Below are 24,131 nucleotides of genomic sequence, written 5' to 3'. Positions count from 1 at the left end.
GAGGAGTGCGTGCTTGGCTCATCCTTGCCGGTAGATCAGTCAGATCCCTTTATTGATGGGAAAGTGGAAGGTTGTGATATAACTTTTCTATCGGATACTGGTGTTACCCGGTCTACTGTAGAACAGCACACATCCCAAACCTACCCCTCTCGGGCGAGTCAATCCAAGTTGTAGGAGTTTCTAATCAACATATTAGAACCCCAATCACAAAACCAATGGAAGTACATATTGGAAATTTTAAAGATATGCACCGGTTTGTAGTATGCAATTCCAGTCCAGTAAATCTGTTGGGAAGAGATCTATTGTGCAAAATGAATTGCAAGATCTATTGTACACCGGATGGTGTCGCTTTCCAAACCCCTGATGAGGATGTCATATATAAAATGATGCTTGCTAAGCAAGGCACTGAAATAGATTAGATGCATTCTTTGATGACTGTAAATGAATTACCAGAAGAATTGAAAACAACAGTAAATCCAGAGGTGTGGGACTTTACAGGAAAAGATATTGGGCTAATGTCAAATGTAGATCCAGTAAAAGTGACAGTGAAAGAAGGTGCAGTTTATCCAAACACATGTCAGTATAAAATGAGCCCAGAAGTGAAAGCCGTAATTGATCGGATGATTAAACAAGGCATTTTAAAAGAAATAATGAGTAGTCATTGTAATTCGCCAATAATAGAACTTAAAAACCCTAGTGGAAAATACAGGATAGTGGAGGATTAGCGCAAGATCAACAAAATTGTAGTGCCTTGTTGCCCAGTAGTGCCAAATCCAGCAGTAATTCTTCATCAGATACCCTGGAATGCAGGTTGGTTTACAGTAATTGATTTATGCCAAGCCTTTTTCTCTATTCCTTTACACCCAGGCAGTCAGTATTTGTTTGCATTTAGGTTTGAGGACCGTGTCTTGGCATGGTGCCGAGTTCCTCAAAGGTACACAGAGAGCCCTTCAATCTTTAATCAAATCCTGAAAAAGTGTCTAGAAACATTGGTCATGCCCAGAGATTCAGTCCTGGTTCAGTACATTGATGACCTATTGGTGGCATCGAAAGCACGAGAAGATTGTGTCACTGACACAATTGCATTACTGAACCATTTGGCCAAAGGAGGACACAAGGTATCTCCAGAAAAATTACAGTTCTGTCAACAAGAAGTTAGATATCTAGGGCATAAAATAGAAAGAGGAGTTAGAAAAGTGACCCCAGAAAGAATAAAGATAATCAAGCAAATGCAACTTCCCCAGACTCAAAAGGAGATGAGAATGTTTCTCGGAGTAGTGGGGTACTGTAGGCAGTGGATGGTTGGGTTTTCCCTGCTGGCAAAACCATTAATTCAGTTAACCCGGAAAAGAGCAAAAGACCCGAGTGTTTGGAATGATGAGTGTGTGGAAGCATTTGTGTAATTGCGAAATTGTCTGTGTGAGGCCCCTGCCTTAGTCATGCCTGATTATACAAAAGAATTTGCACTGTTCTGTTGTGAGAGAGAAGGTTTGTGCACTTTCAGTCTTGACTCAAAGACATGGATTAAGCCGAAGTCCGGTAGCATATTTTTCTGCTACTCTGGATCCTGTGGCTTCAGCATTACCTGACTGCTTAAAAGCAGTAGCTGTAACTTGTAGGAGCTTGGAACAAAGTGAATCGATTGTGATGGGACATCAAGTCAAAGTCTATGTTTCCCATTCAATAGAGATTCTTTTAACAAGAACTCAAACACAGCACTTTACCCCTAGTCGGATGACTAAGTATGAAAGAGTGATTCTGGGTGCAGAAAATGTGACCGTAATCAGATGTACAATAATGAACCCTGCCACATTATTGCCAGACCCATGTTGTGAAGAAGTGAAAGATGAAGTGGATCATGATTGTCTGGATGTGACTGAGATGTGTACCAAGCCCAGCCCGATATAAAAGAAACTCCCTTAAAAAAAACTGATCATGAACAATTTGTAGATGGTTCCTGCATGCGAACCAAGAAAGGAGGACTCAGTGCAGCTTATGCTGTTTGTAAAACTTTGGGGGTCATTAAAGCATCCTGTTTACCAGGTGTCAAATCTGCACAAGTAGCCGAATTGGTGGCCTTAACAAAGGCATGAAAAATTGGGAATAATTGAAGGATAACCATATTCACGGACAGCCAATATGGTTTCAGGGTTGTGCATGATTTTGGTCAGCTCTGGATGCAGAGAGGATTTCTGACTTCTTCAGGATCTCCTATACGTACGGCAAACATGTAAAACAATTGTTGGAAACAATACAATTGCCAAAGGAAATAGCAGTGGTCAAGTGTGCTGCTCACCAGTCAGGAAATTAATGTGGCGGCAGGTAACAGATACGCTGACCAAATTGCTCAATATTGTGTGAGAAATAACATGGCACTTAACAGAAAAATTGAAACAAGTGAAATCAGCTGCCAACTTTTGTTTTTCTCAGCTCTAGAAACATGGGATGAGGTGAGACAGTTGCAGAATGAAGTTGAGGCAAGTGAAAAGGAAACATTGATAAAGACAGGTTGTGAAAGGAGGACAGAAGATGATGTATGGCTATACACTGATGGCAGACCAGTCATGCCAGACTACTTACTCTCTTAAATGGCAAGAATGTATCATGGAGACACACATGTAGGTAGGGACGTCATGATTAGACTTTTCAGACAGAATTGGTACAATCCGAAGTTCAGGGTAGTCGCAGAGAGCCTCTGCCAAAGATGCTTGATCTGTCAGCAATTGAATCCAGGCAGGAAAACAGTGGTCAGTTGGGGAAAAATTGGAAAGGCAGAAGGACCATTCACGCGACTGTAGCTTGACTTCATAGAATTGCTTCCAAGCAATGGAATGAAGTACATCCTTGTCATAGTGTGTTTGTTTTCACGATGGGTGGAGGCATATCCCACTAGAAGAAATGACAGCCTCACAGTTACTAAATTACTGTTGAGGGAATTGATCCCTCGTTTCGGTTTCCCAGTCACTTTGGAATCTGATAGAGGACCTCATTTTAATAATGAAATAATTTGATTTATCTGTGAAGCATTCAAAATTGAACAAACACTGCACTGTGCATACCGTCCTGAGGCTTCTGGAATAGTTGAGCAACTAAATGGCACAATCAAGTCAAGGTTAGGGAAGGTGTGTGCATCCACATCACTGAAATAGCAGATGCATTGCCTCTTGTGTTGATGGGACTCTGAAGTATTCCTGACAGAAAAACAGGATTGAGTCCCCATGAAATCCTCATGGGAAGGGCAATGAGACAAGCATTTATTCCTGGTCTTAAATTGATGAATATAACTGATGAACTGGTTTTGGATTATTGCAAAGGATTGGCTGACCTAGTGTGTTCTGTCTCTCACTAGGTTGGAGAAGACACAGTTGCCAGGCAGCCAGCACAGGCGCATGATTTGAATCCTGGAGACTGGGTGGTAGTGAAGAAACATGCCAGAAAGTCATACCTAGCAACCAGGTGGGATAAACCACGTCAAATCATACTGGTCACTACTACAGCAGTGAAGTGTGCAGGTTTACTCAATTGGATACATGCGAGTCACACCAAAAGAGTTCCAGGCCCTACTGAAGAACAACTACTGAGTGAACCAGTTGAAACAGCTGAAGGTTGTGATGTCGAAGGATCTGGAGTGATAGATTCTGAAGTGATAGACAAGGAGCAACGGAGCACAAGTCAGGAGGGTTGAATACCAGGGGTTGACATACCTGAAGTTGCTATTCAAACGAGAAGAAAAAACAGATTAGAGAGACAGGAAAGTAGTGAGGATCAGATAGGTGTAGAAGAACACGCTCAGGAAGAAGTGAATAAATCTACTCAAAACCCTGAGCAGGACCAGACAGGGAAAGAAGAAAATACTCAGGCAAAGGCAAACAGACCTGTTCAAAGACCCGAGCAGGGACAGACAGGAAAAGAAGAACATGTTCAGGCAGCAGAAGAGCAAATTGTAATAAGAACTGAAAAGGACCAGTTAGGAGAAGAAGAACAAGTTTGGGAAGAAGAAGATCAATTTGAAATAGACCCGAACAGGACCAGATAGAGGAAGGAGACCAAGTTCAGGCGGATGAGGTGACAATAATAAGACCTGAACAGGAACAGGTAGAGAGTGATCCAGAACCAGAACAGATTGTGCCTAGACACACTGAAAATAAAAGAACTCTAGAAAGAGACGAAGAGGGTGAATGTGCAGTTCAGGTTAAGAGGGCCAGAAAAGGTGATAACTGGCCAGGTGGAGTGAAAAGCCTGAGATACTATCTGAGAAAAACAAACGAAAGACCAAAAAAAGTGAATGAAGTTACAAGTCAAACTCAGTCTAAACAGTCAAATGTGAGAAATCCACAAAGAAGCCCAAGACTGAGAGTACTGAATAATAAATACAAGGCTCCTGAGTGGAGAATCAGAAGAAGTAGATGCTACACAGATTAAAGAAAGAGAATTGAGTCCACCTTAAAAATAAGAGACTGAATTTCCGAGTGAAGAAAGAAAGCGGAGAAATTATCTTTCCTGATTAAAATGGCAAACAATAGAGTCACTGAGCGACCAAAACAAAGTTTCACACGAAGATGTTGTAGAGCTTGCATATGTAGTATTTTATTAGTGATTACGGTATGGATATTTCTAACTGTGGTGGTGCCTTATTTGATGATAAAAAATAGAAAGAATGATACAGGTACTAATGGAAAGACAGCCACAATAAAAGGAGATAGAGTAGAATTAGATGCAGCAGATGAGACAGATTTTCATCACACAGTATCGGATGACACGTCTTTAAATGTCTTCACAAAGTTGTTATTTCAATATGTAGATACAATGGAGATTAGTGACTGTTATGCTTGTATGAAATTACCGTTACAACAAACAAATGATGGACGGAATGCTGACAATGCAGACATTCTCCCCCAGTCAAGAGATCTGGGTTAAATCCATCGTTCTTTTGCCCACTACACCACCCCAGTTTAGACATGGCCATATGCAAATCAGTCTTGACCCTGTGCCTCATGGGAACAGTCCAGCCCGAACTGCCAAGCCATGTCTTCCCTGGACCGGAATCAAGCATCCTAGGACCGGTTTCTGGCTATCAGCCGTCATCAGCCAGGATAGCTTGACTCCAGTGGCGTAGTGAGCACGGGTCCCACGTCTGGGAATACCCATCCCACTTAGGGCGAAAAGCGTTACAACAAACAAATGATGGACGGAATGCTGACAATGCAGACATTCTCCCCCAGTCAAGAGATCTGGGTTAAATCCATCGTTCTTTTGCCCACTACACCACCCCAGTTTAGACATGGCCATATGCAAATCAGTCTTGACCCTGTGCCTCATGGGAACAGTCCAGCCCGAACTGCCAAGCCATGTCTTCCCTGGACCGGAATCAAGCATCCTAGGACCGGTTTCTGGCTATCAGCCGTCATCAGCCAGGATAGCTTGACTCCAGTGGCGTAGTGAGCACGGGTCCCACGTCTGGGAATACCCATCCCACTTAGGGCGAAAAGCGTTACAACAAACAAATGATGGACGGAATGCTGACAATGCAGACATTCTCCCCCAGTCAAGAGATCTGGGTTAAATCCATCGTTCTTTTGCCCACTACACCACCCCAGTTTAGACATGGCCATATGCAAATCAGTCTTGACCCTGTGCCTCATGGGAACAGTCCAGCCCGAACTGCCAAGCCATGTCTTCCCTGGACCGGAATCCAGCATCCTAGGACCGGTTTCTGGCTATCAGCCGTCATCAGCCAGGATAGCTTGACTCCAGTGGCGTAGTGAGCACGGGTCCCACGTCTGGGAATACCCATCCCACTTAGGGCGAAAAGCGTTACAACAAACAAATGATGGACGGAATGCTGACAATGCAGACATTCTCCCCCAGTCAAGAGATCTGGGTTAAATCCATCGTTCTTTTGCCCACTACACCACCCCAGTTTAGACATGGCCATATGCAAATCAGTCTTGACCCTGTGCCTCATGGGAACAGTCCAGCCCGAACTGCCAAGCCATGTCTTCCCTGGACCGGAATCAAGCATCCTAGGACCGGTTTCTGGCTATCAGCCGTCATCAGCCAGGATAGCTTGACTCCAGTGGCGTAGTGAGCACGGGTCCCACGTCTGGGAATACCCATCCCACTTAGGGCGAAAAGCGTTACAACAAACAAATGATGGACGGAATGCTGACAATGCAGACATTCTCCCCCAGTCAAGAGATCTGGGTTAAATCCATCGTTCTTTTGCCCACTACACCACCCCAGTTTAGACATGGCCATATGCAAATCAGTCTTGACCCTGTGCCTCATGGGAACAGTCCAGCCCGAACTGCCAAGCCATGTCTTCCCTGGACCGGAATCAAGCATCCTAGGACCGGTTTCTGGCTATCAGCCGTCATCAGCCAGGATAGCTTGACTCCAGTGGCGTAGTGAGCACGGGTCCCACGTCTGGGAATACCCATCCCACTTAGGGCGAAAAGCGTTACAACAAACAAATGATGGACGGAATGCTGACAATGCAGACATTCTCCCCCAGTCAAGAGATCTGAGTTAAATCCATCGTTCTTTTGCCCACTACACCACCCCAGTTTAGACAAGGCCCAGATCTCTGTACTGGGGTGAATGTGTGACATTGTTCTGCATTCTGTCCATCAATTGTTGTTTTTGCATTTGTCACCCCGAGTGGGAAGGGTATGCCCAGACATGGGTCCCTTGCTCTCCATGCCACTGGAATCAAGCTATCCTGGCTGAAGAGGGGTGAAACCCCGAAACCGGTCCTAGGATGCTTGTTTCCAGTCCAGGGAGGACCTGGTTTGGCAGTTCGGGCTGGACTGTTCCCATGAGGCACAGGGTCAAGACTGATTTTCATATGGCTGGGTTCAAACTGGAACGGCATGGTGAGCAAAAAAATGATGGATTTAGGCCCAGATCTCTGTACTGGGGTGAATGTATGACATTGTTCTGCATTCTGTCCATCAATTGTTGTTTTTGCATTTGTCACCCCGAGTGGGAAGGGTATGCCCAGACGTGGGTCCCTTGCTCTCCATGCCACTGGAATCAAGCTATCCTGGCTGAAGAGGGGTGAAACCCCGAAACCGGTCCTAGGATGTTTGTTTCCAGTCCAGGGAGGACCTGGCTTGGCAGTTCGGGCTGGACTGTTCCCATGAGGCACAGGGTCAAGACTGATTTGCATATGGCTGGGTTCAAACTGGAACGGCATGGTGAGCAAAAAAACGATGGATTTAGGCCCAGATCTCTGTACTGGGGTGAATGTATGACATTGTTCTGCATTCTGTCCATCAATTGTTGTTTTTGCATTTGTCACCCCGAGTGGGAAGGGTATGCCCAGACGTGGGTCCCTTGCTCTCCATGCCACTGGAATCAAGCTATCCTGGCTGAAGAGGGGTGAAACCCCGAAACCGGTCCTAGGATGCTTGTTTCCAGTCCAGGGAGGACCTGGCTTGGCAGTTCGGGCTGGACTGTTCCCATGAGGCACAGGGTCAAGACTGATTTGCATATGGCTGGGTTCAAACTGGAACGGCATGGTGAGCAAAAAAACGATGGATTTAGGCCCAGATCTCTGTACTGGGGTGAATGTATGACATTGTTCTGCATTCTGTCCATCAATTGTTGTTTTTGTATGAAATTACCAGCGTCATTATCAGAGGGAGTCACATATCATTATTTACCTTTGACATATGGTATATCATGTAGAGTTTTAGCAAGTCTGTCCTATACAACAGGAAAACTTAAGTATTATTATTCAAACTTAGATGTAGTATTTTGAGAACTTCCTATTCGAAAGAAAATGGATCCAGTACTTAGTAGTCAAGATGCACAGTTTATGGGTGAATTTTTCTTGACAAGGAAATCAATAGATTTAGTCAAGGCACACAAGAATAATCTAACATGTATAATACGTGAAGAAGAGAAAGCGTTTTTAAATTTAGTTGAGGAAAGGAGACAGGATTTCCAAAGAAAAGCTGCTGAACGGAAAACCCATGTACCTCCAAGGGCTGGGAAAGAGGGAATTTATGCAACTGGCAAGGGTTTGAGAAGAAAGGGAAAACCTGCCTCCATAGATTAAAGACAGATTATAATAACATATTTATTGGTTCCAGTGAATGTGAACCAAACTTCCTAATTTTGGAAGGTTGGGGACTAAAAGGGGGAACTGATCCAGTATTTCCTGGGGTTTACTACGTGTGTGGGAATAATGCTTACTATAAGTTGCCTGCACGGTGGTACGGAAGCTGCTACTTTGGAAAGTATTTCCGAAAATATATCATGTAAAAAGAATCACTGGAAGCAATAAAAACGCTAATGAACTAAAACAAAGAAAGAGGGCTAGCTTTTCAGAAATAGTAGGTGACATATTTGGTGCAGTGATACCTTCAGTGGGAGTCATTCTGAATTCACACAGAATTTGTAAATTGTCAACAGTAGTTGATCGTCTATCGACAGATACTGCTGGCGGTTTCTTGATATTTTATTGGCAAAAGAGGGCGGAGTCTGTAGAATGCTGAAAGTTCAACATTGTTGCACATACATTCCTGACAAAAGTAAGGAAATTAGAGGGTATATTAAGAATATTACAAAACTTCAAGAAGATTTTAAACCACTGGAGGTTGACAGTGTATGGGAAAGACTAACAAAGAATATTTCTTCAATAGAGACTTGGTTTTCTGATTTAGGGAAAAGCATTTTAGGTCAAATAATTCTTCCAATAGTTGGTATAACAATAATAGTTTTAACACTGATGATTTGGTGCATATGATGTATAAACAAAAGAAAGGGAAGATATGAAGTGAATGGAAAGTGAAAGAACAGAAAATATGAAGAAATCCAGATGGAGGAAATGAAAGGAAAGTTATATAAAAAGATGAAAGATTCTGAAAACAAAGATGGAATTAAGAACGAAAAAGAAGGGAAAGAAACTGAGATGTGCTCACAAGCCTTCCTCTACCTGTGTCATCGCTGTAGCCCCGCTGTCCTTGTTGCTGGGCTTGCTCCGCCCCCCCCTGCTCAACACCGACGGACCGGCCGGGCTTGGCTCCGCCGGCCCCGAGGACCACAACACCCAGGATCCCCTGGGGCACGACGTTAGCGGAATACGCGCCAGGAGGCGCTTAAAGGTCCCCCTGGTGCTGAGCCTTCTGTTTCCCTAGGCGCTCGCCTCGCAAGCCTTCCTCTACCTGTGTCATCGCTGTAGCCCCGCTGTCCTTGTTGCCGGGCTTGACTCCGCCCCCCCTGCTCAACACCAACGGACCGGCCGAGCTTGGCTCCGCCGGCTCCGCCGGCCCCGAGGACCACAACACCCAGGATCCCCTGGGGCACGACGTTAGCGGAATACGCGCCAGGAGGCGCTTAAAGGTCCCCCTGGTGCTGAGCCTTCTGTTTCCCTGGGCGCTCGCCTCGCAAGCCTTCCTCTACCGGTGTCATCGCTGTAGCCCCACTGTCCTTGTTGCCGGGCTTGGCTCCGCCCCCCCTGCTCAACACCGACGGACCGACCGGGCTTGGCTCCGCCGGCCCCGAGGACCACAACACCCAGGATCCCCTGGGGCACGACGTTAGCGGAATACGCGCCAGGAGGTGCTTAAAGGTCCCCCTGGTCCCTCGCCCCGCGAGGACGCACGCGGGACGCGCCGAGAAAATCCCGGGACAAGGGCGGGGCCGTCTGCGGCCAGATGAGGCCGGGCTGGGCCACCTTATTGTCCAGTGCAACTCATTAATTCCTTGGCTCTCGGAGCAGCTTTGTCCAACGCTGCCCCCTGTCATCTTGGTCAAATAACCGCTAAGTCACTCTGGACTTCCATGACAGGACACACAAGGTACTTTACTGATTCGTATTGATTATGGACTGAATAATTCATACGTTCCCTCTACAGGGCATTTGGCTGTAAGACTCAGGCTTTGCCATCATTGCCCCGTCAGATTTGTGTCAACTCTCTCCGCACTCTAAAATAGACACCTAAGACATCTAGGCCCTCCAATGGGCAAAAGAAAGGCAATGGAGGGTGCGGGAGGGATAAGCGGCCCGACTGGCAGGACGGGCAAAGAGAAAAAGGCTAGGAAGCAAGTTAAGAAAGGGACTACTAGCAATAACTGCGTCATGGACAGGATTGATTGCCTCATCTCAGAATGCGAGGGGGTCCTGGGGGGTGTCCCTTTAGCCAACACTGACAACACTAACCCGACACCCCCAACAGTTATGCCACTCCCACACCCTACTGTCGTACCATCAATGTTTCAGAAATTGCAACGCAAGGGAACTGCTGTTTGCAAAGAGTCAATTCAACCAGAGCTAGTCTCTCACATGCCTGATGCCCTACTCCAACTGCCTGCCACTCCTGACCAGGATATTGTGTCTGATATAGCCCCCTCAATTACCTGTACAAATCGCTTTGCAGCACTTGCAGGAGAGTCCGATCACCCTGACGATGTTCAAGTTATATATCCTACCGTCACTTTGAATAAGAGCCAAATTGAACCAATTAACACAGACTTTCCATCTTCACAGTCCCTCTCTAATATGGTCAAACTACTCAGGGAGGAGGTAGGGTCCTTGAAATCAACAATTGAGGAGTTGGTGAATACCATCAATCTTCTAGTTACCAATAGTGCTTTGCACACATCTACCATGTGCGCACCCTACAACTTACCTTGCACAACACCGCTAGGAAATTGCCTAGATAGTGCTGTACCACAAGCTCCCGCTCTTCTTTCACAGCGCTCTAGCAAGGCCTCGCCTATGCCGCCCCTAGGCTTTCCTGGACAACATTCCATTAACCCCTCACAAAAGCGCTCCTACTCTCAAGTAGTAGCAAACCATAGAAGATCATCTAATGTTTTACCTACCTCTCCTTCAGGCGGCTACTCATCCCTTCGAACAAACGCAGAACCCCCTCGCTCCACTCTCCAGGCCCAGACAGTTGATATGGTTAATGTCCCTAAAATAGGTACAAAGTTTGAGAACACTGAATCCCTAATAAACAAATCCATCCACTGGCTGTGACATGTCAGGGGCTGTCGCTCACTGATCAGGGAAGACATAGCAAGAGCAAGGAGATGTACGTCCTTTAGCCAACTTTGGGACAGTATCGAGCTTACTCTGGCCAACCCTGACTTAGCAGAAAATCTCCTGGCATTGGAGTATAGAACTTGTTCCCCTGACTTTTCTTCTATACCGATCAAGCGTTCTCCCACAACTGCTATGGTCAGGGCCTACGACAGTGTACAGCTGTCATCTATCCCTAGCAGCTCTCCACTTAAGGCTGTTGACTGACTAGGGCAGTCCGCCCTGCCCATTAAGGGCCCTCCCCACATCTTACCCCCCAACAACTTAAATTTCTTTGGCAACACTAGATTGAACACCACTCCGGATGACGCCCAAACCTCTCATACTTTATCTTCCTATAATAACAACAATCTGCCACACGGCCTAGGTCCCCAGGGGGTGATAATACCCAATAATACTCCCGACCAGCCATCGATCTTACCCCACTTGAAACGTCAAAACCTCCCCTGCAATAAAACTCCATTTTCACAGCTTAAGATACTCTCTTGGAACATTGCAGGTCTTTATAAGAAAATGCTCTTACCTGATTGGAACGACTTGATCGAGGATCATCATATCTGTATGTTCCAAGAAACATGGAGCTTAACCCCACTGCACAAACCCGGCTATGCCTGTTTTTTCAAATCTGCCGTTTCTACAGGGAGGGGGAGACCTTCCGGAGGCCTCATTGTGTGGGCTAAGATAGATATGGGCTGTCAATTCACTGAACACTATTGCGACAATTTGGATATTATACGACTCACGGTCAAGGGCCATAGATGTGGTATAACTGTGGAGCTGTTTAATGTATATATAAGAGGCACACCGGGGGGCAAATTGTCAAACACCATATCCTTCCTAGAACAGGAGTTATCTAATTGCGCACCAAACTCACGTATTATGATTGCAGGTGACTTTAATTGCACCTTTGAGCCATTAGACTCAGAGGATTCGCTGGGGACAGATGAAGTGGATACCAAGTGGGGAGTTCCATTATTAAACCTACCCCCAATCAAAAAATGGTCCCAACTTGCAATCCAAACCAATGCTTTAACACTGGAATTTGGCATAAGAGTTGTGAATGGAAGAACCCCCTCTGATGCCACTGGAGCAAATACATTTAATAGAACCAATAGCCCCTCGCGAATTGACTATATCTTACTAGATATGAGGCTATGGAAATTGGTATTGGATATGGAAGTGATCCCTTCCACTGACAGCGATCACAATACATTGAGTATGATCATAACGAATCCTTGGGTCCCCCTCCCTTCTAATAACCAACCTCTGGACCCCCTAATGACTACAAAAGACCTAGTACCCTCTAATTCAAGAAGGACTCTCAAATGGTCCAAAGTTCTTGCCCAAGACTCATTGATTGTAGGCATAAGCCAAGTCTTATGCAAAAACACTCGCCTACTATCTGAGGTCAGTGTGGAATTGGGGGGTCTAACGAAAATACCGGCTTTGTACAACGATATGACAGTTCAGATAGGAGCCTTCTTTATAGCAGATAGTCAAAGTATGGTAACTAGAAGAACTAAAAAATGCCACACTTGGTACAACGGTTATTGCAGAAGGAAATAAAACGACCTGATTACGGCAATTAAAAGCAAAAACTGCCTATTAATCAGAGACTCTAGAAAGGCATACAAAGCCGCAATCTATCAAGCTAAGTTAGATTGGGATGAGTTTTACTGGCAAGACTTAAAAGATGCAAGTCTAGCCAGAGACACCAAGCTTTTTTGGAACAAGGCCAGATGGGTGGGCAATGAGGACCCCGACACGATCCCCAATCATATTACACGTGAGGATTGGTTCAACCATTTTGAGAGTCTTTACTCCGAATCAGATACTACCGGGAGAGGAGGGACATGCAAGCAAACTCTACTGACCCCTTCACACCAGAAGAAGTTGAGAAGGCCATAAAGAAAATAGTTCCATCTAAAGCCCCAGGACCTGATGGCCTCCCAGGAGATCTTCTCCTTGCCGATTCTCGTAACTGGGCCAACTACATTATGCTTCTAATTAATTCAATTGCCAGAGGGAGCCCAGTACCAGACTCGTGGAAAGGGGCAGAGGTGGTACCAATTTTCAAAAAAGGCGCAAGGGACAACACGGCCAACTACCGTCCTATCAGTTTGATAGATGTTATACAAAAAGTAGTTGGCAGGGTCTTATTACAGCGAATACAACAATGGATTGAGGAAGAAAATATACTCTCGCAAAACCAAGCTGGATTCAGGGCATGTACAGGGACGGTGGACCAAGCTTTTAGATTGCTTCTAATATACTGGAAGGTAGTTTTGATTGGCAAGGGCAGCCTTTACCTGGCATTCATTGACTTAAAGACTGCCTTTGACTTAGTTCCCCGCGACCGGCTTTGGCATCTGCTGGAAGATATGGGGATGCCATCATTACTATTGAACATTCTGATCCGTCTACATGAAGATAATTACGCCCAAGTGAGATGGGGGTCCCAGGGGCAAAAAACAAATAGGATTATGGTAAATAGAGGAGTCCGCCAGGGCTGTGTCCTGGCTCCCAGGCTATTCTCCCTATATATGAACGGAGTTGTCAGGTACTTGCAGGAGTTTCCATCTGATGCACCAGCTTTGGCGAGAGATCGAGTCCCCACTTTACCTTTCGCAGATGACACTCTGCTCATTTCTAAAACACCAGCAGGGCTTCAGAAACTCTTAGACAGATTTCACACCTTTTGCGAATCCAGGGGCTTTTTTGATAAATACCACTAAAACCAAGCTTATGGCGTTCAATCCCTACAAACCCTTTAGAAATAATTTTACCCTAGAAGGAACACCCTTGGAAAAAGTCCCAATGTTCGACTACTTGGGAATAAGATTAGATGACAAAATGCGATGAAGGCACCACATTGATAAGATGATCCTAAATCATAAGCGTGTCACAGGCATACTAAGCAAAAAACACCGCTCATCGCTGAGCAGACCTGTGGCCCCTGCTCGGATTATTTATGCAGCCAAAGCGGTCAGCTCTGCTCTTTATGGAGCAGAATTGTGGGGGTTTGAAAACACTGAAAGCATCTGCAAGTCCGAGCATAAGTTCCTAAGAGAATTAGTGATGGTACCCAGAAGCACAGCACTAAAACAGCTGTTAAAAGATTTAGGTAGGCACTCTTTTAAACACCTAGCGAGACTACGACCTTTGTTATTTTGGGCCCGCTTATGCCGGACCCCCGAATTGGTCAACTACACAGCCGCCTTTGCAGAAATCATGGCATTAGATGTCAACAAGAGAATCAGCTGGCTGGCTAATCTTAAAAAATCTCTTGCTGCCCTAGGCTTTAAGGAGGAATGGGACACGCAAACTGCCCCTAGTAAGGTTGATCTTAAAAAACGTTACTGGGCCTGGGTTGAAGCTCAAGAATATAATAACCCTGAGAATCGGTAGGATGACGGAAGAATTTTATCTCCACAAGAATTGCATGTTTTTAGAACCATATCTTGATTTTATAAAAATACCACGCGACAGGGCGCTCTACATTCAGTTTAGGGTTGGTTCTCTGCCGGTCAGAGAACTAACAGCGAAATGGAGCACCCCATTCCAGACGCCCCCAGGGTGCCCCTGTTGCAAAGCACCGGTAGAGAGCATAGCCCATTTTATGTATGCTTGTTCCTACAAAAGTCCAAGGGCGAAATGGTTGAAACCTGTTTGTAGAGAGTTGAACACACGTGACCATCGCACTGCTCTACTTATCCTAAAGGCCGACCCGCGGACCCTTTTTGCCTGTGGAGTAGCCGAATATCTTGGTCGCGCTTGGATTGTAAGGTTTAAATACATGAGTAAAGACTTCTAACGAACTATGTTTCTATCCTCAGTGCCATGTACTATTCGCGTTATATTGCACAGTCACTTTACTCTCGAGAGACACTCCGTAACAAAGGTGGAAAAAGTTTTTATGATTAGAAGGGCAACTAATGAATTCTGTAAATATCGATTTTAGATTAGAAAGTATTGTGTATTTGATGAGCCTAATGTTGGATGAATTTTATATTTTTAACTGGTGTTTTATATTTTTTTGTCTTTCAATTGTTTTAAGAATTGATGGATGTAATGATGGAAATGCATTTAAGATATTGGATATCGAAATAAAGCTATTTGAAATATGAAATATGCTAAAGTTGGCATCTGAATGGGATGGGTAATTTTGTGATGGCTCAAAATCCCATCAGAGAGGGGATTGATGGAGCAAGGACTCGTAGAAAAGAGACTTGCTTGGAAGCAAATCAATTGTTTAACTCATTAACATGTTATTAAATACGTTTTGTGAATAACTAATGCACACCACAATAACACGCGGGTTAATGAAGATTGCTTATGTGTTTACTAACGATAATAGCATGAACGAAGAACTAAACTGCTCTAAACGGGGAAATCTTTACTGCTCATGCGTCAACTGCTTCTATATAGTATGAAGAGCTGTCGCTTGCAGGGAAATTCTTGCGCATGAGCAGAAGGTACTAAACTGGAGTCTTGAAGACTCACGTGTTTGGCATCTGCTTACTTGAAACTAAATCGAGTGATCTTACTAATGCTAATGCGGGAATAAGTCTAATAAATAAACTGGGATAGGGTAGAGGTGGGTGGTTTACAGTGAAACCATTTATTTTTGAAAGTAACATCTGTCTTTCTGGCTTTATCACTAGTGCGTATTTGGGCCTCTCATGTATCGCTGGAGTGGGCTGAGCCATGTGACATTTGCGCATGGGCACTTAGAGCTAGTCCGGAGTGATGACACAAGGGTTGGAAGAAGGACAAGGTTGCAGAGTGTCCTAAGCCTGAGAACGGACGGTGAAAAGTTCAACTGAATGGAGCTGCATGTTAGATTTTAAACAAATGTTGCAAATGAAACATCGTTGCGGGTGGGAAATAAAAATATGAATACAAATTAAGGGGATGGATTTGTGAACAATAGATGAATAGATTCAGATGACATGTAAGCATGGTGTGATGATCTTCCCCTTTGCCTGACCAATCAGATTTAGTATTTTTACGATATTGAAACATTAATGGGTGGTACATGAAGAACGAAAGGTATAATTGAGATAGCTTAACTTAGTTAGCGTGCAATTCGGGATGCTGTTGCTGCGGGTGTTGCTGTTGCTGGGAGAGATGCTGTGAGATGCTGATGAAGAACCGAATGCAGAACCTACTATCCTAATTTTAATTAGGGTTAGACAGAAGATCGCAGAAGAATCTAAAGGAGGAAGAGAGTGTCAGAGAGGGGTGCAACGCAAATCGTCGGTATTCTAGAGAGGTCATCTATCCTGTCCTGAATTCTGTCCTGAAGTCTTTGTCACCTGATCAGTCCTTTGGCCAGGGGTTTGGTCTTCACACCATTCTTGATAATTATTAAATTCATGATATTTGCAGATGTTCTTTTCTCTCTGTCCTCTCCCTTTCTGAGCATTGATCATTGCATGAGTCCAGAGTTTTGTTTGGTGAATTAATTGAATTTTCTCTCCTAAGACTGATGGTGACTGTGCTGCATATTTGAGATGGTTCACATGGATTTAAAATTTAGATAAAGATTGAAAACTTTCCAGAGTCTGTGGTTATTTACATTAAATAAAACAATAAGTTAGCTTATGTAATTTTTACCTTCAACTAGTTCAACTAATTGTTCATCGACCAGAGGAAAGAACTTTTTGATCAGTGAAAGGTTAGTTAGGAATAGTATTTAACTAATCTTAAGAACTGTGAAAGAAATGCTATGAACTTTGACTCCAGCGGTTTACTCAACCAGGTGTGTGTGTTTCTGGTCCCAGGTGAGTATATGGTAGTGGAGTATCTGTTGTTGGTACACCGCTGGATCAGTCTCATGGGCTAATGCTATGACAGGGAGGCCAGATGTAGGGGTAATGCAACTGTGAAGACAATGATCTAATATGCAGATAATGCCCCGGTTACTTACAGGTAATCTTCATTACTCTGAGTCCTAGTTTCCCTCGCCACAGTAATGACATAATGAGCTTTAACCTCCCACAGAAACTCCCAAGTCAAAAGTTAGCATACTTGCTTCCCATCCCTCCATTATGGCAGACATCCTCTTCCTTCAATAAATAGAAGTCCACCCACATCACATCCTGTCACCAAAGCCACAACAAAGAAAATATGAAGCCATACACAACAGGGCAGGGAGGGATGGGAATCTATACTGTGGCGAGGAAGACTAGGACTTGGCGTAATGAAGATTACCGGTAAGTAACCAGGGCATTACCTCCTCGTCCATCTTCCTTGCCACAGTAATTACATGAGCAGATACCAAAGCAAGTATCAGCTTCATCAAGGTCAACGGATTCCAGAGGACCAAACCGCTCCCCATGCCAAACACAGAACCCCAAAGGCAAAACAAAACCCAAGGAGGTGCCGCCGCCAAAGGCCCAGGGCACCACATCCCAAAAGAGATCAAAAAGTGGGACACAAGGGGCAACAGAACAGAGAACCAACACAAGGACACCCAAATGCCTCCAAGAGCCTCAGACAGAGCCCGAAGAGAGGAAGAGGCCAACCTCAACCCAAAACCAGCGGACCAAAGAAAACCAGCACTTACAAGCATTCAACAAAAACCACCAAACCCATTCGAGCACACCAAGCACCAAAAAGCAACCCAATGAGGGGCAGAAGTGCGCAAGGCAGAAGTACGGCGGGACAGCTGAAACAAATCAGCCCCAACTCAGTAAACCATCCAGGTATCATGGGCCAACCCCCCAACAACCAGGCCCTAAGGCACAATGGCTGCAACATGGAGACCTGGATCTGCAGACCCAGAAGCTGGCACAGACGACCAGGAAGCACCCAAAGGGGCTGGACAGCCAAGACCAGCAATAGCAACAAGAGGGGAGAACACAGGAGCCCCAGCCAGAAGTACAAAGTCCCAGACCAATCTACTCAGCTGCAACGGAACAGGTGGAAACCCATATAACAAACCAATAGGGCAAACAAAAGACATCATGACCACCCACCAAGCAGGCAGGCAAAGAAAAAACAAGCAAAAGTAAGGCAGCCCGGAATAAATCACGGAGGCGAACTATGCGAACCCCAAAAAACAGACCATGGAGCAAACGCATGGCCACAGACATCGGCAAGAAAAAAGATCACTTTGAGGGAAAACCACTGGCAAAACCAGGCCACCACTCAGCACACCATCCAGAAGAAGGAAGCGCAAACAAAGACCAGAGCAGCAGAACAGTCCTGTAACAAAGGACCAGATGCAGATGACAGAGGAACTACACCCTGGTGGGCACAAACCCCATGACCAAGCAGGAGGCTGACCATGCCCAAACATAACACCACAAACACTGGAGGGGCAGTTGCAAGGAGCACCAACTGAACAGCACCCAACCCCCAGCAGCAGGAAGAACAGGCAAATAGAGCCATGACCACATCGCCGGAGCAGACAAATCCAACTGAGCAGGACTCCCCGCCCAGCAGGGTAGCAACCACCGACACAATGTCGGAAGGTACAACATGGAAACGGTGGCCGAGAAGGAATCACCATGACTAACCACCAACCCAAAATCTCCCCCACCAGCGCCGTTACCTGAAAACCCGGAGAACACGGAACCAGTGGGAAAAGAGCCAACAGAGTAACAGACACAGACAGAGACAGCCCCAAGGAATCATCATAAGTGAAGCAGACAAAAGACCCTGGAGATAAAGCCAATGAGGCACCGGGGGACACAGCCGCGCAAACCACTCCTGAACTCCCTTCACCAGGGACAACACTTGGGATACCAGAAGGAAAACCATCCCAGCCCATGAATTGAAAATCACCACAACGAAAGGCAGAACCTGCATCACAACCAGACCGCTCGAGGGCCACAAGACACCATAAAACCATAACACAGAGCAGACCCACAGACCTGGTGCACCACCGTCAAACAAGAAGCAAAGATCAGCAAGTCATTCAGAAAAGGAAGAACGTAATCCCCAACTCACGGGAAGGAGACAGTGGTTTGAAAAACACATGAGGGAGAAAGGAGATAACCAACGCAAATCCACCACAGGACAGAGAACACCAGAATGAACAACTCCAGAAAGAGAAGACAACATCCATCCCCCCTTACCTGTGAAGGAAGGACAAGAATGAATGCCCCGCCGACCAGGAGCAACTGGAGCCCATCCACCAAGACCCTAGGCAATACGTCCGACATTGGACAAGGAGACCCCCGACAAAGAATGGGAGGGAACCACAGACCAACCAGGATCATTCCCCCACCACATGAATAAATGCGCTGGCACAGCGTTGGCCAAAAACAATGGAAACAAGAGAATACTGACCACCTAGTGGGGTGACTACCCCTGACACTAAGCAAGCACTCCGGTGGACTGAGAGATGGCAGCCACATGTTGAATCCCAGAAATGTCGGTGGCAGGGGCACACCAGCTGGAAGCACCAAAAACCCTCATAGAGGCAAGAAAAAATTACTCCTGCACAGCCATCACAGGGTCCAACAGCATGCGATCAACAGCTGTCTGCTCAAACAAGACCACCAAGGGTGGGCCCAAACAACCCAGCTCCAGAGAAAGAAAGGGCAACAACAACGCCCCTGAACAGCAGCAGACCACCATGACAAAAACCAACACAGGTGCAAGACTGCCATGGACGACTCTGCAGAAAATGTAGTTGCACCCAGGGAGTCCAAGAACGCCAGACAACAGCACTACCTGCTGTAAAACAAAGCTAGGGCAGGAGAGAAGTCCACACCTCGATCCAACAGTACCTGCCGGGACTGGAGAAGTACAGCAGCAACAGAAGAGAAGAAGAAGCCGCCGCTCAATTGACAAAAGAATGGAGAACCACCAGACCCCAAGACCAACAAGGTCCACGGAACCAGTGTCCACAGAAACAAACACCATGCCATCTACCACTAACCCTCCACAACACCGTGTGAACAGAGGAATGGAGCAGCAATGGCAAAGTCATATGACACAGGCAATGGGAAAGAAACCACATAATCTTTCTGCAAAACCACAGCCTGAAAAGCCATGCACAGCCCAATGTGTCAGAGGAATACTGTAACAATAGGGCCCCACACACACCCAGCAAATGAAGGGACTGCACAGGAGCAACCTCATTAGACCAAAAGGCAAATGACAAAAAGCCATTGCAAGAAACTCCGATGGCATCATCAGGAAACTAACTCATGTCCAGGGAGTGCCATGTCACTAGAGAGGCAAGAATTAGCCACTGAGACATATCCCTGCAACAGAGAGTCTCTGTACCCCATGGATAGGCAGCCAAATAATAGAGCGTGTCAACTGACACGCAAGTAGCCCCAAAAAGGGCCTGCACAAGTGGAGTGCCTCCAGACAATCAACATGCTCCCAACTATCCATTGTACATGGGACTAGACAGTCAGCAAGAAGCACAATCAGAACGCCTGGTAATGAATACCCCGAGCTGGACAAAGTGGAGACTGAAGAGACTCAAGCGACCCGGAATCGCTCAGCAGGAACCCAAACATGTAAGGGGCCTGCACGTAGGGCAGAGTGCCCAACATCTGAAGAAAACTCCCAGAGTCTGTCACAAATCACCCTCAGTCCGCTACATCAGGACTCTCAGGTAAGGCTGCATAGAATGGCCAGATGGAACCAAAACTCGCGGGGCTAGGTGGGTCGCCATGCACAAACAAGAGAAAGAGGCACGCAAGTGCATGCTGTCCCTTCCAAACCCACCCTGAGTCTGCTGAGGCAAGACCACATGGCAGGGAATGTGCAAGTGCGCCAGGCATGCTGCAGTCTTCACCCGATCCCCTCCTGAGGCCGCTAAGAGCAGGACTGCACGGCAGGGGAACAAAAAAGGAAGACTTGCCACAACCTCCACCGAACCCTCTACCGAGTCCACTCATGCAGGACTTCACGACGGGGGCCGAAAGATGCTCGTCGACCAAAACAAAGGCCAAAGCACGAAACAATTCCAATTTAAGGAATACATACAAACTTGAAGACAAAAGGAAACTGAAATAATAAAGCAGCATAGTCTGCTATAGCAAAACTAACGGGGAGCTTCGACTGCCGAATCAAGATGAACGCCCACTCACTACTCTGCACATGAAATGGAAAGTTTCGCAGAAACCAAAAAACAGGATGTGCTGTGGGTAGACTTCCTCTTTATAGGAGGAAGAGGATGTCAGCCATATTGAAGGGATGGGAGGCTAGTATGCTAACTTTTGACTTGGGAGTTTCTGTGGGAGGCTAAAGCTCATTATGTAACTACTGTGGCAAGGAAGACGGAAGAGGAGGTAATCTGAGAAGTTATTTAACAGTTCATTCACAATACTCCCAAAGAAGCACAAAGGTCTTGTATATTATTGGTGAGCAACAGAAGCATTTCATAATCTGGCAATTAATCAAGAGTAAGTCATATTCTCACCATTTATGGTAGTATTCATGCTGATGTAAAACTCGTGATATTTATATGCTGGCTACAGGAACTGAATGTGATATTTTGCAGCATTTTAGGTTTTTGATGTGGGCATTGAGGATTTGTTCCCATTACATATATAAATATGCCACTATATATGCAAAACCCAAGCAGTCGGATTAAGAGACTAATTGAGTAGAGAGTATTCCTTAGTTTAGAATTGGAAAAATCTTTTCATGAGATCAGAATAGTAAACTATGCATATGCATGGGACCGGGATAGGCTGGTACTACTCTCCTAATCTCTGCAGTACTTAATATCAAACAATAATGATGATACCTTGTGTAGTGGTGGTTCTATGTGTCAATAAAATGTTTTCAAACACTTGAATTCTAGCTGGGATGACAGGGGTCATTTTAAGGTGTTCCTACAAGTGGGCCTGAAGCTGTGGTCTGTGATGCCAACCCATTCTCTAGTTCATGCCCTGCTCCATACCAATGCACCATTATTTATTTATGTATTTTAAAAGTTTTATATAGCGCTAGCTTGACCCGTGGGTATCAGAGCGCTTTACATACTCACAAGAGAGGAAAAAGAATTGCATTACATAGCAGGACCTAAGGAAGTAAAAAGATACCATCACCCTCACGTCTCACTCTTACCGGTCTCTGCTCGCTGGAATATGGATTGACTGTAAGTCAGTAGTAGGGTCTCTGCTCTGACACCATGCTCCTTGCTTCTTCTTGGAGCAGTGAGACTCACTCTATGGACGGCAAAGCTTCGCAGCTCAAAGGTGTAGTTAGTGCTGGGGCTCAGCTTTTCTATGGAGTATCTTGTGCTGTTGGGGTTCTCAATGTTTATCTCTGCTTCCTCCGTCGTGTTTTCTACATACGTTCTTATCTGAAAGCCGGAGACCACTGACATGTTCTGCAGAGTCAATGTCCAGGAAACAGAGGCAGAGCTGCTGTTCACAGCATTGACGATGAGGTTATTTGGGGTCTGCGGCACTAAAGAGAAAGGAAATTATTGTTATGTAGCATCTGACCAATGATAAACAACCAATTCCACTGAAAACAAACCTACAGCTAAGAGATAAATAGGGCCATAGAACAAAGGCTGTTGATACGAAGCTAAAGAAAAGTGTCAATGAGAAATTTGCTAAATATTTTGAAGACAAAGTCAAAATTTGGGTGAAATAAAAAATAAAGAGATTAAATGGTTAAAGATAGGTGAGAGCACGGTATAACATAGGTTAAGCATTGATCGTCTTATCTTTACCATTTATTTATGTATCAAAATGTAATAACATTTATGTGGAAAAAATAATTTTAGAGCGAGATGACATTTTCCAAAAGAGGCCTTGTCAAATGTAATTTATAATTGGCAGATCCTATAGACGAAATAGGGCCAATAAGTTACAACCCACCAATTTGCCAAACTACAAACTGAAGAGTGTGGAATGGGTTAGTTAATATAATTCCAATTTGTGAATAGTCACTTGATTAGTTTGTGTCTTTAGTCAATTTGGGTTTGCAACACTTGGTTTTTTGTCACTATCTTTCCAAATGTCCTGATCTGCGCAGGTTTGCAAATCTTTTTGCTGTTTCACAGAATAGGTGGAGCTAAATGTGCCCCTCTCACTTATGAGCAAGCTATGGTTATACATCCTTCCCTGTACCTCAGACTCAAGGGGGTCTGACGTTCCATGACCTGACGCTTGAATGCTAGGTATGAGACATGTGCACCAGGAGCCATAGCCTACCCTAGGCATCCAGATCTAATGGCTAAAAGCAGTGGGTTTTCAAAATGGCATCCTTATGTAGAACCATGCCCAATATTGCTTCCTGCTAAGCAGTAATGGGACAAGTGGAAAAACAAAATAGGTAACCTGAATGTAGGAAAATACAGATGCGTAGGATAAAGTATGTCAATGCAGATTAACCCCGGTGTCCAAGGTGACATCGCTGAAAGAGCCACACCCAGACAACTGTTTGTAACTTGCCATAGTCCTATGCTAGGAGTCAGCTAGAAAGAGCACATCATCGCCATGCCAGATGCCTTGATGTGAATGAGGTATTCAGAGACCGTTGTCTGATTTCTGGATGCCCATGACACGCCACTCTCTGCTACTCATATGGAGGCAAAAAATTATAGTCACACCTGTATTGTAGCACCTGCCATTTAAAGCATTTGGATGAAGTGCTACTTTAAAAAGGTTAATACTAAATGGTATGCAGCAATGGTATGTAGCACAGTTGCAAACGTGCAAAAATACAAACGGATTAAGGTATGGTGTAGACTGAGCATAGCTTTGTTTGCACCTCCAAAAACTCATCAAACAACATAAAACAGCTTCAGCTAGATCAGCCAGTATATTAAATGGGCATGTTGCAACGAAAACATTTTGAAGAAGCACTCAAAACAATATTACAGCCACAGGTTTGATGTAAACCTAGTAAGCAGGTTGGAGTAGCCTTACGTCCATTATTCATTGGAACTGGATGCACATAATAGGCTTCCAGTTTAATTCCAAAGCCAACAGTGAATCGTTAGAAGAAACACATTATCTTACATGCAGATCCTTTTCAGTGCTTTAAGTAACAGACATTTCGAATGGGAGAGCACCAATCCTCTTCTATTAGAAATGGCTGCCTCTTTAAAACACTATTTTAGCTACAGTACAAACCT

General features: G+C 45.1%; 1 protein-coding gene across 6 annotated transcripts in view; it reads right to left on the bottom strand.

Moving 5' to 3' along the window:
* LOC146809562 (uncharacterized) overlaps positions 1 to 24,131 on the bottom strand; it is a 299,611-nt gene that overhangs the window by 31,165 nt on the left and 244,315 nt on the right. For 5 of the 6 annotated variants that reach the window (XM_085616392.1, XM_085616393.1, XM_085616395.1 and 2 more), the window contains one exon: positions 22,106 to 22,450. In XM_085616392.1, coding sequence (XP_085472518.1) covers positions 22,106 to 22,450 — 345 coding nt within the window. Of the gene's footprint in view, positions 1 to 22,105; positions 22,451 to 24,131 lie in introns of those variants that run through there. The other variant, XM_085616396.1, reaches the window with a different exon arrangement.

The sequence above is a fragment of the Triturus cristatus genome, chromosome 7 (assembly GCF_964204655.1).
Source record: "Triturus cristatus chromosome 7, aTriCri1.1, whole genome shotgun sequence".
Lineage (NCBI taxonomy): Eukaryota > Metazoa > Chordata > Amphibia > Caudata > Salamandridae > Triturus > Triturus cristatus.
Note: the sequence above shows the minus strand (reverse complement) of the source record. Positions and strands in the feature narration are given on the sequence as shown.